General features: G+C 40.9%; 1 protein-coding gene across 1 annotated transcript in view; it reads right to left on the bottom strand.

Moving 5' to 3' along the window:
- FHIP1A (FHF complex subunit HOOK interacting protein 1A) overlaps window positions 1–15,870 on the bottom strand; it is a 37,756-nt gene extending 21,886 nt beyond the window's left edge. The window contains exons 1-4 of the mRNA XM_009898226.2: window positions 15,660–15,870; window positions 13,637–14,263; window positions 10,650–10,808; window positions 7,985–8,071 (exon numbers count right to left, since the gene is read on the bottom strand). Coding sequence (XP_009896528.2) covers window positions 7,985–8,071; window positions 10,650–10,808; window positions 13,637–14,263; window positions 15,660–15,761 — 975 coding nt within the window. The 5' untranslated portion in view covers window positions 15,762–15,870. The remainder of the gene's footprint in view (window positions 1–7,984; window positions 8,072–10,649; window positions 10,809–13,636; window positions 14,264–15,659) is intronic.
- Between the last annotated feature and the right edge of the window lie 258 nt (window positions 15,871–16,128).

Below are 16,128 nucleotides of genomic sequence, written 5' to 3'. Positions count from 1 at the left end.
GACCAAGTATAAATTAGGCTAGAAGAATATGCTATGTTTAGAATATTTATCTTTGAGAAATGAATTTTGGAAGTCTCAAACTTCAGAACGTTTTGGTTAGTTAAGCACGTTGCAGTTAATCTGCTATGTAAGTAATCTTTATGGACCTCACTATAAAAATAGGTCCTTGAGAGCTAGCTAGCCAGCCCCATCAATTGGAAACTTCCTTAACTGGGAAAAAACCTGAACTAGCAAATTCTTTTTTCAGCTTCCTGAGATAAACCGTAAAAAAAAAAAATCACACCAAGCAAAAATATGTTTCTTCCCCCACCCCCTGACTTCATCTGGACTCTATGCTTCACCACTCCTGTGCTGTTTCATTCACACAGTGAAGTATGTGTAAGGAGACAATCTGCAAAAATTTTCAAAAGGCACAGCTTACAATGGTGTTTCATAAATGTTACAGACATTTCCACATCACATATACAGATCTCAAAGCCTTGAGCATTGTACTGAAATTCTGAACTACTTATACCGAAATGCTGCTTTTAGCAAAAGTCTTGTCTGATAATCCAACATTTTCACTTAGCAGAAGAGAAGGAAGCCAAGGAAAGGAGACATAAGCTCTGCATGGATGAACTAGGAGCTCCTAACAGAACTGAAACATGAAAACAAAGAGACAGAAGCAAGGAGAAGTGAACCAGGAGGACTATGGAAAACCTGCCCAAGTGAGCAGAGAAAGGATCAGGAAAGCTGAAAGCCAGCTGCAGCTAAAGAAAAGCTTTAACAGCAAAAGGGAGACTACAAAAAGTGTGTGACCACTGCTGAATGAGGAAAGGAACCTGGGGACAAAACTACATGAAAAAAGCCAAAGGAACTTCTTCACCTTGGTCTTTACTGGCAAGATTTGTCTTTGGCAATCCCAGGTCCCTAAGGTGAGATCAGAACTGCAGAGCAAGGAACACTTACTCTTAGAGGAGGAGGATCAGGTTAGGAAACACTTATACTGGACATATGAGTCCATGTGGCCTGGTAAGTTGCAGACCTTACTGATAAGGCCTTTTTGAAATTAAGCATATTAAGCAATTAATTTTTAAATTAAGCATATGTCACTCCAGTCTTCAAGAAGGATGATCCAGGGAACAACATGCTGGGCAGCCTCACATCAATCCCTGGGAAGGGAATGAGGTAGAACCACCTGGAGGACATTTCTAAACATATTAAGGAGGTGGTGGTGACAGGGAGTAGTCAGTATGCATTCACAAAGGGGAAATAAGCCTGACCAACCTGATAGCTTTCTACAATAAGATGACTGGCTCAACTGATAAACAGAGAAGTTACTATTTATCTTGCAAGGCCTTAGACACTCTCTCTTGTACAATGTTTTCATAGACAAAATTATAAAAAATACACTGGATAAGTGGGCAGTGAAGTGGAGCAGAAACTGCAAGGCTCAAACCATCGTGACCAGGAATGTAAAGTCCAGCTACAGGCCAGTGATATACGGTCTGTCAGTGTTGGTGGAAGGGTTTAAACAGGGGTAAACAGGAACTTCACAAAGTTCAGTAAATGTAAAGCCCCATGCCTGGGGATGAAAAACTCCAGGCACAAGTGCACACTGGGGACTGACTGGCTGGAAAGCAGCTTTGCAAGAACACACCCACAGGCTGACCACGAGCCAGCAATGCACCTTAGTGACAAAGATGACTAAGCCTCCTGGGGTACATACTTCCCCTTTACTCTCTACTGGTAAGATGCACTAAAGCACTGAGCTCCCCAGTACAAGATAAGTGGTGATATACTGGAGCAAATACAGCAACAGCCCACAAAGATGAACATCTATCATATGAGGTAAGAATGAGAGAATTTAGACTGCTCAACTTGGAGAAGAGAAGAATCTTATTCATAAACACCTCCTGGGAAGAAGCAAAGAAGATGGAGCCAAACTCTTCTCAGTGATACCCCCAATGAAAGGGCAGGAAGCAATAAGCCACAAACTGAAATCCAAGAAATTCCAGCTGGAGATTGCAGGGGCATGGAGGAAGAAAAGGAAAATAAAGAAACTTTTCTACTGTGCAGGTAGTCAAACACTGGAAGAGTGTTGCCCAGAGTGTGCACCATCTCCAACTTTGGAGATACTAACCACTCAACTGGATATGTCCCTGAACAACCTGTTCTAGCTGACCCTGCTCTGAGCAAGGAGGTTGAACAGACCATTCTCCAGAGGTGCTGCCAGGTTCAACCATTCTGTGAATAAACAAGAGAAAGAAAGAGACTGGGCAGCACCTGTCATCTCCAGGCTGAGCTTTAACTCAAAAGTGAGTAACCCTCCTTGCACCAGACATTTTGCACATATTTGAATCCACTGGCTGCAAAAGCCAACTGAAAGGGTTACTCCATGAGGGATTAAGAGCTACTAAGACTACTAGCTACAAAATTTATCTAATAGTCCTTGTGCAGCTGTTTGGCTTAGTTTATTTTATATATTTGAATCAACTAAATTTGATTTGGTGATTAGACAGGAAGTCACCTTACATGATTTGCTTATGTTGCTGCTGCTATTTCAGACAGAAATCAAATTCAATCACATCAAGAGCAAAAGATTGAAGACTTCTTTCCTAGATGTCTACATTTTTGACTGAAGCTGCAAAAGCAAAAAATTTAAGTCTGTGTCTTGCTGCAGAGCAATTTTTTCCTCAAAACATTACTCCTTGAAGAAAAACTAGAACATAATACAAGGCTAAGTGCCAAGTCCTCCATCTGGGTCACAACAACCCCATAGCAAGCTACAGACCTGAGGATGCGTGGTTGGAAAGCTGTGACTTGGAGAGGGACATGGGAGTTCTGGTTGACAATTGATTAAATATGAGTCAGCAGTGTGCCCAGGTGGCCAAGAAAGCCAGTGGCATCCTGGCTTGTAGTAGAAACACTGTGACCAGCAGGAACAGGGAGGTGATCATCCCCCTGTACTCAGCACTGGTGAGGCCACACCTTGAGTGTTGTGTTCGGTTCTCGGCCTCTCACTACAGGAAGGACATTGAGGTTCCGGAGTGTGTTCAGAGAAGAGCAACAAGGCTCATGAGGGACCTGGAGAACATGGCCTACAAGGAGCATCTGAGGGAGTGGAGGTTGTTCAGTCTGGAAAAGAGGAGGCTGAGGGGAGACTTCATCGCTTTCTACAAATACCTGAAGAAACGCTGGAGCAAGGAGGAGGCAGCCTCTTCTCCTTGGTAGAAAGCAACAGGACTAGAGGAAAGGGTTTCAAAATGCACCAGGGGAAGTTCAGGTTGGGTGCTAGGAAATACTTCTTCAGCCCAGGGCAGTAGTGTAAACACCATCCTTGGAAGTGTTTAAGCAGTGTGTGGACCTGGCACTTAGGGACATGGTTTAGCATTGACCCTTCAGTGCTTGGTCAAGGGTTGGACTGGATGATCTTTGAGGTCTCTTCCAACCAGATGTTTTCTGTGCATCTGACTTAGCATGAATGTTTTCAATGGCAACTCAAAATTACAATGTATGGAAGAGCTGTTACGCATAAATCTGTCTTACACCTGTCATAAAAGCAAAGATGTAAAATAATTATCTTCTGTTAATGTACAGCACAGCATAGAAAGACTCAAGCGGTCAAATGTGCCTCTACTTGTTTCCTTTTGCTATGAAGTGTTGGTCTTAGGTATGGAAGCCCTGTATCAGATCCACTAGATGGTGCAATCCATCTTCTCCATCAATTGTATGTGAAGTCAATACATGCAAGTAGTCCATTTTCAAAGAGGAAAAAGTCAAACTTAGCACTAATCAAGGAAAGGTTACTGTCAGAGCAAGGCACCAAACCAACTACTAGGGTTCAGGAAAGATCTAGGCCTGAATCTCACACACCTTAGCAGCTATCATCTCTATTTTCAAGAGAAATACAATTTCACTGATTTCAGAGTATATTTTCATATTTCAACATGTGAAAAAAAAGTAATCAGAACAGCATGCTTTACATGATTTAAGTAACATCAACAGAAATCTTCAACCCAATTGGAGGCTAGATGATTTACTGACTAATAAGAGTGACATTCAGCAACATGGTAGCACTTAAAACCTAAAATTTGGCTGAAGTATTTCATAGGTGAAATCAGTACCCACTAAGACTTGAAATCCACACCTCCATTCTGACACTGCCCTTGGTATCCACAACCTTGACCTAAACCTGGTTAGCTTTGTGTCTAATTCCCATCCTTGGTAAGAGATTAAATCAAGATACAGAAATAGAAAACATTACAGCCAGGTAAGGAGGTGAACAATCTCAATGACAGGCTACAGCCTTGATCCATATCACCTTGGAATTGTATTTCAGCCCTTGTCAAGTTCCCAAATGTTTGAGATCTGCTGAATGGAATTAGAGATTAAGTATGATCAAGTTGAGTGCCTGTGGGTGCAAATTAGAGGGAAGGCCAATAAGGCTGACATCCTGGTTTGAGTCTGTTACAGACCACCCAACCAGGATGAAGAGGTTGACGAATTATTCCATAGGCAGGTAGATGCTGTCTCCAGATCATCAAACCTTGTACTTAGGGACGATTTTAACCTGCCAGATGTCCGCTGGGAACTTAACACAGCAGACAGGAGACAGTCTAGAAGGTTCCTAGAGTGTATGGAGGATAGTTCTTATCACAATTGCTGTGTGAGCCTACCAGGGGTAAGGCCTTGCTTGACCTTCTTTTTTTTCAAACAGAGAAGGGCTGGTGGGAGATGTGGTGGTTGGAGGCTGCCTGGGGTCCAGTGACCATGAGATAATTGAGTTTTCAATATGCAGTCAAGCTAAGAGGGGCAGCAACAAAACCTCCACTCCGGACTTCCAGAGGGCAGACTTCAGATTACTCAAGGAACTAACTCAGAAGGTCCCCTGGGAAACAGCCCTTGAAAACAAAGGGGTCCAGGAGGGCTGGACCTACTTCAAGAAAGAAATCTTGAAGGCGCAGGAACAGGCTGTGCCAATGTGCCGGAAGATGAGCCACCAGGGCAGATGGCCGGCCTGGATGGGCAATGAGCTTCTGGGTGAATTAAGGTGGGAAAAAAGAGGGTGTATCATCTTTGGAAGGAAGGAGAGGTAACCCATGAAATGTTTGAGGATGTTCCTAGGTCATGTAGGAAAAAAATTAGAGAGGCAAAAGCCCCTTCAGAGCTTAGACTGGCCTCTGCTGTGAAGGACAAGAAGAAATGCTTTTGTAACTATATTAATGGCAAGAGGAGGGGCAAGGACAACCTCCACCCCTTAGTGGACATGGAGGGGAATATTGTAACTAAAGATGAGGGAAAGGCAGAGGTACTTAACACCTTCTTTGCCTCAATTTTTAACAGCAGGACAGATTGTCTTCCAAACAACTGGCCTCCTGAGCTGGCAGATGGAGTCAGGGAGCAGTATAGTTCCCCTGTAATCCAGGGGGAAGTAGTTAGAGACCTGCTCAGCCACTTGGATCCCCACAAGTCCATGGGACCGGATGGGATCCATCCTAGGGTACTGAGGCAGCTGGCAGATGAGCTGGCCAAGCTGCTCTCCATCATTTTCCAACAGTCCTGGCTCACTGGAGAGGTCCCAGAAGACTGGAAGCTGGCCAGTGTGGTGCCCATCCACAAGAAGGGCCAGAAGGAGGAGCCAGGGAATTCCAGACCTGTCAGCCTGACCTCAGTGCCAGGCAAGATTTTGGAACAGGTCATCTTGAGTGCAGTCACACAGCACTTACAGGATGGCCAAGGGATCAGGCCCAGCCAGCATGGATTCAGGAAGTGCAGGACCTGCCGGAACGACCTGATCTCCTTCTATGATCAGGTGACTGCCTGGTGGATGTGGGGAGGCCTGTGGATGTAGTCTACCTGGGCTTCAGCAAGGCCTTTGACACTGTCCCTCATAGCAAACTCCTGGCCAAGTGTGGTAGCTAGGGACCAGCGACCGGAAGATTTTGTGCTGTACGTGTAGATGAGGTTTTCTGTAGCCTATGGTACTCAGGCCATGATGTAAGCAGACGGATGTGACATTGTAACTCCAAGGTTATAAAAGGTGATAACAGCCAGTAATAAATGCCATTTGCCATCCACCACATTGGTGTCAGTGTGCTGATGGACCGGCAGCCTGGGTGTGGCTGCCGTACACCCCCCCCCCCCCCCCCCCGGACCAGGTCGTCTTTGCCTACCACAAGCAATCAGCTTGTAAAATAAAAGGCAACAGCCAAGCTGTCAGCATGTGGCTTGGACAGCAGCACTCTGAGCTGGGTTAGGAACTGGCTGGAGGGCCAAGCCCAGAGAGTGGTGGTGAATGGTGCCACATCCAGCTGGCAGCCAGTCAGTAGTGGTGTGCCCCAAGGATCAGTGCTGGGCCCCATACTGTTCAATTTCTTTATTGACGATCTGGATGAGGGCATTCAGTCCATCATCAGTAAATTTGCAGAGGACACCAAGCTGGGGGCAGGTGTTGATCTGTTAGAGGGTAGGAGAGCTCTGCAGAGGGACCTTGACAGGCTGGACAGGTGGGCAGAGTCCAACGGCATGAGATTTAACACATCTAAGTGCTGTGTTCTACACATTGGCCACAACAACCCCATGCAGTGCTACAGGCTGGGGTCAGTGGCTGGAGAGCAGCCAGGCAGAAAGGGACCTGGGGGTACTGGTTGACAGTAGGCTGAACGTGAGCCAGCAGTGTGCCCAGGCAGCCAAGAAAGCCAATGGCATCCTGGCCTGCATCAGGAACAGGGTGGCCAGCAGGAGCAGGGAAGTCATTCTGCCCCTGTACTCAGCACTGGTTAGGCCACACCTTGAGTACTGTGTCCAGTTCTGAGCCCCTCAGTTTAGGAAAGATGTTGAGATGCTAGAACCTGTCCAGAGAAGGGCAACAAGGCTAATGAGGGGTTTGGGGCACAAGCCCTGTGAGGAGAGGCTGAGGGAACTGGGGTTGCTTAGCCTGGAGAAGAGGAGGCTCAGAGGAGACCTTACTACTGTCTACACCTACATGAAGGGAGGTTGCAGCCAGGTGGGGGTTGGTCACCTCTCCCAGGCAACCAGCAACAGAACAAGAGGACACAGTCTCAGCTGTGCCAGGGAGGTTTAGGCTGGATGTTAGGAAGAAGTTCTTCACAGAAAGAGTGATTGGCCATTGGATTGGGCTGCCCAGGGAGGTGGTGGAGTCACCATCAAGGGAAGTGTTTAAAAAGAGACTGGATGAGTGACTTAGTGCCATGGTTTAGTTGATTAGATGGTATTGGGTGATAGGCTGGACTCGATGGATCTCAAAGGTCTTTTCCAAACTGGTTAATTCTGTATTCTGAATCACTGAAGAAGATTCTATATTGCTTATCACTTCCTTGCTAAGTGTCTATTTAACCATGAAGAATTGTGTGCACTGCCAAGACAAATTCTAGGGTACAGTGTTTCACTAGCCTCTCAGAAATGGAACAGGTGCAGGGCTTTCTGCTTGGCAGGCTCAGAAAAATTAGTAGACCTTCAGAAAGTAATTAGTCCACTTTTGGCTGACTTTAGTGGATTTTTACTCCCAGCAGTTCCTACTTTTTCTCCTCAAACTTGGGATTTTTTAAATTATTTCTTTGTTTTCCTTAGGAGAACAGCTCTACCAATTGTGACAAGGAACAATACCAACTGTTCAAAAATTGGTATAATATTTCCTGACATTTGGAAAAATATCCTCATGAAAACATGTCTGCAATGATGGAATACTGTCTAAAAGGTCACTGCTTTTTTGATGATGTATCAGCCTAGCACAACAAAAATATTTTGGTTCTCACTTCACTTAAGAATTTTAAACATTTTCAGAAATATCTATACCTTGCTTAACAATTTGTACAGTGCAAAGAGAAGGTATGGAATGAAAATACAGAATCTTAGCTCATAAACCAACTCAGTTATATGGAAGTCACTAAAGACAGTACATTTAACAGCATCTTTACACAGAGATCATCGATAATGCTTTTGCCCGTTATTATTTTGTGTCATGCTTGCACACACCACTGACCTTATGGAGTGCAGGAGCCATTACTGGCACCAAAAATCCATTGTAAATGTAATTCACAAGCTGGTTACGTATCATGGGATGCGCCACCTACGAGGACATTGGAGACAAAGACACAGAACAGTAGCAGTGAGATTTAAAACAAGACAAGGCACAGACTATAATCCAGTACCAAAATCCTTTCCCATTTAACAGAACATGTTCATTTGTTCTTCTCACTAGCATTTGCTATAAATCAAGTACTTAAAGAATTTTCCTTCTTTACAGACAAACACAAACTTTGTTTAATTAAAGTAAGCCTACCAAATGTAGAGAAGAGGGATTTTCAATCTCCCCGCATGTTGACAAAGATGAATGGATGGACAGAAAAGGGTGTATACCCATGCATCAAGGGAAGATTTGAGATTCTAAATTTAGCTCTTGCAACCTCGTCAGGGTCACCTGAAGGTGATTTGCCACTGTTAGCTTGTCATCTTTCAAGAAGAAAAAAGCAGAAAAGCTGCTTTACTGATGTTCAAGAGTAGGTAAAACAAAGTAATCTGTAGCTAGGGGTAAGAACACCGTTTACATCCCTTCTCCTAACCAGTATAAACCCAAACAGAAATTCAAACAAAACCCACATTATTAATTCAATAGGTTGGTTAAGTGCTGTATTATAGCATTGCTGTCAGAGTCACCATTTGTTGTAGTGTGGGTGTCGGTGTTAGATCACCCTGAGCACAGCTTCCAGGCCAAGGTGTTAGCAGGCAAAGATGTTTATTACATTATACAGCAAGGTTATATACTCTATCAGAAGGCACGTGTGTCATATCTTAATTGGTTATTTCCTAGTGGCATTAGTGCAATTAAGGCATACAATAGGTTAAAATAACAAAACAATATTCTAACACATCCAAACAAATTCTGCCAAGTTTCTCCCTGCAGTTACAAGTGGTTTACATTCTTTTGTAAGTCAGAGACCATACATAACCTTCTCTAATTCGAGCAAAGGCAAATCTTCCCCTACATTTCCGTCTTTCTTTCTCTCAGTTACTGATAAGGTGTGCTTTCCTAACTCAAGGGCAAAACATACCTGTTCCAAAGCTATCCAAAACCAAACATTCTCCTACAGTTAAGAGCTTTAAAAAAAACTAACTATTAGTAGAAGCCAAAAATTTACTTTCATATTGGAGCATTCATACTGTTTCATAAAGAAAAGAGATTATCTACTCATTCATTTAAGAAATTTGATTTGAAAAAGTTAACAAATTCTGACTGAAGTTCACACAGACAGAAGTATCACAGCTTACACGTGGCCAAACATTCTCCCACTTGCAATTCTTCCCAGACTTGCTTTAATTTATAGCCTCTGTTTTGGAAAGGGGAAGAAAAAGGGTTGCTCTTTCTGTGTTGTAATCCACGCAAAAAGTAATAACTAGCAAAAGGCCTTGGCTACACTGTCCCTTTTTAGCCACTAGCCAATGCTTTTGGATCAACACAGAACAAGCCACACCACAAAGAACATTCCATGCATAGAACAAAAATTCCTGCAGTAATTAAGCTTTCAAGAAGGAGAAAGACTATAAAGAAACCGCTCTTTCTGCTTGTCAGCTGAACCATTTTGAGTTTATTTGAAAAGTGGTTTTAAAATAATACACCCTTCAATTTGTCTGCAGTAAGCTTTGATTCTTCTTCAATTTTCAAGTAAAGGTCTTGGCTACGACCTGCAAAAACAGATCTGTAGATAAACACTGCTTAGACACCAAGATGAATACTGTCTCCTCTTCATGTTTAAACATGCATGTTAAAACTCTTGTGTATTGCATTTAAGTAATGAAGCTACCACTGGTTTTGCTTGTTCAATGCTTTAATAGTCAACCAGTTGCTTTACTGTATTTCATACATCTCACTAAAACATACCTTTCAATTTACCAATAAATGTGACTACATTTCTTCAAGTAACCTAGAAATCTACAGTTTCTGTAGCATTTAATGTTTTACTAAAATACTGGACAGGGGTTCTACAGAGTTTTCTAGCCTTAAAAATATCATGTACACTTAAATCAGAGGGAAAAAAAAAATTAAGGGATCAAGGCCAAAAAAAACACAACAAAAGTGTAATAAAGAAATAATGATTAAGACCCAAGAGTGGATGCAAAACAGGCCAGTCTAAAATGAATTTATGTTTCTCGGAAGACACTTATCTTCTGCTTGGAAAGCTTTCTTTTTGCAGTACTCACCAAGAGGCAAACCAAACTATTTTCTTTTGTCCACTAGTAAGACAGCTTAGGCAAACACAGAATGTTTTTCATCTCTTAAATATATGAAGTCTGTTTTCCCACATGTAAAGGCATTCCATTTATTTTAGTATGAACAGTGGTACTAAAATGCAATTATTATTTAAAACAGAAAATCCTTCCATTTGCATAACAGAATAAAGCCACCACACAAATCTACTATCTTCATCTGAAACCGTTATGACCTGAAAGCCAAAACCATATGAATTCATCCTTATAACCAGGACAAGCAGCACAAAACTTTCATTTCATGAGCAACTAATATTGGTGTAAATTTAAAATTCCATGCCAGCAATAGAAGTATATGAACTCTACAATTTACAAACACCTACAGAATATATATAAAAACACCTCTTCTACTTCAGAAGGACAGGCCAACCCTTCTCCATTACCTGTATCACAGCATTGCAAAATTCAAGGGAATTCATGAATTGTACAAGAGCTGGTGACAAGAGCCAATCATCTTTCAGAAGACAGTGCCACTCTTCTCCTTTTTCTTCCAGCTTTGTAGGCAAAGATGAATAGAGGCCACTTAGTCCTGTTGCGAGCACCTGTATTTCAGTAACAGAAGAGAAATAAATTAACTGCCCAACTGCTTGAATGGCAATGCCACAAATGGTTTCTCTTACTAGTTTTAGTGACGCAAGAGAGTGTTGAGATTAATTTTATTTCCTTTCAGAAGGGTCCTGTGGCAGAAAGACATGAATATTTTAAGGAGCCTTCCATATAATTTCCTTCTTTCAAGAGCTGGTATTGAGGAGAAAGTCATGGAGAAAACTGGATTGTCTTATATTTTTTTAATCTGAAGCTATATCAGTCCCTTCCAGAAGAAGCCATCACTGTCATGTATCTACAGCTTGTCTTTCAGTTGATTTTAATCTTACGGCTTACACAGGTCTATATGAAATTACTTCACTCAGAAATATTAAATATTAGAAACAAAGCAGGAAGTGCCTTCACCAACAAAACTGAAACAGCCTCACAAAGACCATGGACCTAGGTTCAATCCTACAGACTTGAACTCAGCTGAATATGAAAAAAAACACAACAGCAACACTAAACCAAAACAAAATCTCCAAACTGTTTATAATTTCTGATTATCCTCTCTTATTTGAAGGGAGGGAAAAGAAGAAATTATAAAGACTGAGGTATGTTCCTCAATAGGCATTGTTTCCAGTGATACTAAGGCTTATATATGATTTATGTAGAATATCAGTGAAGTACAAGATTTTATTTTTATTTACAATTTAAAAAGCACATTTCCTAAAAGGTTTTTTAAATTTTAGTGACCATATCTAGAATATTTGTCATTTCAGTCCAAGTTTTTAGTTATTGAAGTTATTTGAAGCTAGAAACATTCTAAATATTATTTACAGCTCATCCTTCTTATGCGATTTTATACAGCATTAGGATAATTTTGAAGATGATCCTTATTTTAATGGGAACACTAAGACCAGCCTGATGGAAATCTTTTTCGTTTCCATTCAAAAGACTCTTTAAAGAATTTTCCCTTTTTTCACAAAGGGCTACTTGGAATCTACAGGGCTAGACAATCAAAGCTCAGATGAAATACAACTGTTTCATCTATCAGAAAAAAACCAGCTGACAATATGCAAGTCAAAGACCAAAAGTTCACAGAAAGGGATTCAAGTTTTGATCACTCACAAGCATAACCAGTTATAATTGTTAACTCATCCAGTCAGACAAACACTGTCTTTCAGAACACCTTCGGTTCCTAAATCACATAGTCTTGAAGACAGATCCCTTCTGGCATATAAAGATATTAAGATAAATATTAAGGGAGGGAGTGGAAAATTCCATGGAAAAATCACTATTTTTGCACTTTGTGCTACTTTTTATACACACATATATCTGCATAGATATATAAAGAAAGATGCAAGTGTTTAAAAACTAAGACGCTAAAGCCATTGAGCAATGCTCTATTTGTACAATCACATTTTTCTAACACCAGAATGTTTTGCTGCTTCTCTCTCTCATGGTAGAGGAGCACAAGGCCTACAGAACTACCCAAGTAACCTGCACAAACTTACACTCAAACCCAGGCTTCAGACAGTTCCAGGAAGGAAGACATTTTGAAGGAACAACCCGAATTTCTTTTGTGTTACAACCTGTTAATTAACAGACACTTCATTTTCCATTGTCTGCCTACAGTTAATTGCTATTCATAAGCACATACTTACTCTCACAGCCAGAAGTAGAGTTTCAGTGCTGTGTACAATTCTTATTTCTCCTTAGAAAGTTAGTCCTTAAGAACAAGAAGCTATCCTCGAACAAAACATACTACCCTCCACCAAAAGGAGCAGTTAATTCACAATCCACGTCTCGAAGTGAAGAGTTCTTTAGCTTGTCTGAATTATGGTATAAATAGGATTACCATTTGAAATTACTAACAGAACTACTCACATTCTATAAGCAGTCACATAGAACAATGCATGCATACATATATATATATGCACACTACATTATGGAGTTTTAATCAGTAAGATGATAAATGTAAATGAAAATCAGAAATAAATCCAAAAGGGAAGGAAATAAATAAGTTCATGTCCTGGAAGGACAAGATTGGTTTTATTTCTTGTTTTACTCAGAGCAGTGGCCTTTTAAACTTCTAGTAACATTTATCATGTCAGTTGTACAAGCTCATCCACTTTTATAGGTCCATTCTGCTTTAGATTTGTGGTGGGTAAGGTGCAGTAAGGTAACTTTGTTTATTACATTTGGTCATTTAATTGTTTAACATCAAAAGTTTTCTACTAAGACTAGTTTGCCAGGTATAACAATGCAACTCTACTACCAAGTTTTGTTACAGAGTACAACATAGCAAGATGGTGTTCAGCCATAGAAATCTTCAATTCCATAATGAAGAGCAAGTCTCCTTTTTATCTTGCAAAAATATTACATTTCTATATAACACTCATACTACTTCCACACTAGTTTTTGAACTGATGTTATAGTGGGACAAATACATTTCACTTCAGCTAGCACTGCCACCAGAAACAATAGTCTCAGAGGACCTTGTTCTCATTTCTTACTTCCTTCACCCTTAAAATACCATAGGGCCACAGAGCGGGTTCCCCTACCACCAAATACTGCTATAATTTCCACCCGTTTCCCAATTTAATTCACTGTGCAACCGCAAAAATACTTGGGCTGTCCCAAAAGCACAAGACACTGGTATGGAAACAAAGAGCAAGACTGCATTTGCAGTAAGGCTGTCTTAAACATGACAAATTGTAAAAGAGTTGTTAGAAAGAACAAACGTGTTGCAATACATCTTTAATCAAAAGTGACAGAAAAAGATGAGAAGAATCCAAGGGAGACAGATTAGTTTTGAAGATCAAGCAAAACAACAACTTACTGGGCAAAAATAGGTGTTTTCTGCTATGTGGTTTGCAACAACATTGTTTTCTGCGGACAGAGACATTATGAAAAGCAGTGCATCACGGGCCTGTTGGCCTACTGTTCCTTCTCGATGGATGAAGGGAATCAACAGGGAAAATATGAGGAAATTGGCAGCTCCTTGGTCCTCACTGGTGTGGAAAAACAGCTCTAAAATGGAAGGATCTTTGGCTATTATAGAACATAACTGGTTCAAGAGGATGACCAACTCCGTTTCCACTGTTGGAGTGGCTGTTCCTGAACAGGAACTCAGCAACATCATCAAAGGCTTCAAGATGGGTTTATGATGCAGCAAAGGTTGATGAGACTGGGTTACTAGCATTTCATACATTTTGAGTTGCTCCATTTTTGTCTCATCAGTGAACTCTCGCCGCAGGCTCCAGAGAAAAAGCTTCTCCATGATGTTTTCTGAAACCACAAACTCCAGAATAGGCCCCATTGAGGCATCCTTTGCTTGCTCCTCAATTAATAAGAAAAGCATGTGCTCCACGTAGTTCTGAACAGTGCTGGCCTCATCAGGGGAAATTGCCCCATACTTTGCCTGAATGTTTTTCAAAGGATCATGCCTCTCTAAGATTTTCAGTACCTAAAGACAAACACACACAGTCAGTTATTTCAATGATTTTTTAAAACTATGCACTTACCCCTCCAAGGAAGAAAAAAAATAAAGATCAAAATTCTTAACACAAAAAATTGCAAACTTGTTTCAGGCTTTTAAGTTTTTGTCTGTCCAGCTTTCTGAAATTATTTGTCACGTTTGGCATGTACAAGGCCAAAATGCAGTGCTTTTGCTCACTTTGGGGGGAAAAAAAATAATTTTCTTTTATAAGCACTTAAATTTGCCACTTGTCCTGTTGCTGAAAACTTGGGGTACGCTGCAGTATGTATAAACTACATTCCCTTAGACTTCAGAAATTGTGTTTCAGCAATGTTTGAGATAAATTTGTCACAGAGGGATTAAATGAAAGGGCCTGCTCTCCAACCAGAGTAACTGTGCTCAGCAGTATCAATATCGTAAGATGATTCACAGCAGTAAGAGCTGTGGAAGACCACAGAGCTGATGTTTCCTTGCCCTCACATCTTATATGGTACCAAATGGCCACTGATGTTCATATAATCCTGCAACGTTAAATATAGATTTAGGGCTGAGCAACAATTGCCATCCTAGTATCCCTGAATTAAATTCTGTTTTGCACATAATCAGTGAAGCTCATTGTCTCAGAAACAATCGCTGCCTTTAGCCTTTTCATGGAGGATAATTGCCACCAAAAACCAAGAGAAACAGTGGCTCCCATAACAAAACATAACAGCATCACTACAGCTAAATGAGAAAAGGCAACTCTTGAACGATGGTTCCTCTGACCCTGGAAATACCACCAGTGCTTCTCAAAATAGCCAGAAACAGCAAATGTAGCAGCACAGAAATCAGTTTTACATAAACAGTTATTCATATTACTGCAGCAAATAAGGCCTTTTATTGGGGTGCTCAGAGCAAAACATCTTTGCCTACAAGTAATCATAATCCTGATGACACACACAGAATTTTCAGAATAGGATAAAGGTCAGAATCTACAACTATCTATCCATAATAAACAACAATGCACACAGCAGCATACTTTACAGAAGTCAGGCAAGCCTTACCCAGCACAAGGAAAGGAAGCACAGAGGTTTGCAACAGGGTACAAGACAGAGTGAATGACCAGGAAAGCCAATAAGAAGATCTAGACCTTCCTTAAGGTATTACCATGTCCTACCCCTATGCATTTAGATGAAAATCTGCAGTTCAGTGTGTGATTAGAAAAGCCTAACCACATTGTGAAGGTGAATTACCTTTGCATTTTGAAAACATTTCAGTGTCATCTTCTACATTCTTCATGAAAGAAATCTGTTTCTGAGCAATTGAGGATTATCCCAAAACAGAGAATGTAGCGAATTCCTATTAACACAGCCTACTTCAAATCAATAAAACTAATTAACATTACCTGTGCCCAGTGTGTTCTAAACACTATCATGCATGTTTCTGGGTCAACACCCTCCAGGCTCGGAGCCCGACGATTTTTGCTGATACTGGTTCCAGAGGACATTATAGATTTTCCAAGAGTCAAGCAAATTGGGCCATACTGGATTCCTTTTCAAAATCTTGTCATTAGCTTCAGATTTTCAAGTATCATGATGAGACTGATACTGTGTTTTGAGCTTCGGTGTCCACAGAAATCTGTTTAAAAAAACAAAACAAAACACCAAACCCACACAACACACATAAACCTGTGCACATCAAACTATAGTGTATTACAAAACAGAAGATACTTAAAGAGAACACTAAAACCTTTTTTCTTTCCATTTGAGAATACATTTTTTAAAGGAAGTTATATGGAACCACACTCTCATGATAACAGTTTCTAATGCTCAAACTTTTGAGATCAGTGACTGAATTATGGCACTACTGAAAAA

This window comes from Dryobates pubescens, chromosome 1 (genome assembly GCF_014839835.1).
Source record: "Dryobates pubescens isolate bDryPub1 chromosome 1, bDryPub1.pri, whole genome shotgun sequence".
Lineage (NCBI taxonomy): Eukaryota > Metazoa > Chordata > Aves > Piciformes > Picidae > Dryobates > Dryobates pubescens.
The sequence above is the reverse complement of the archived record's forward strand: the minus strand, read 5'-3'. Positions and strand labels throughout refer to the sequence as shown.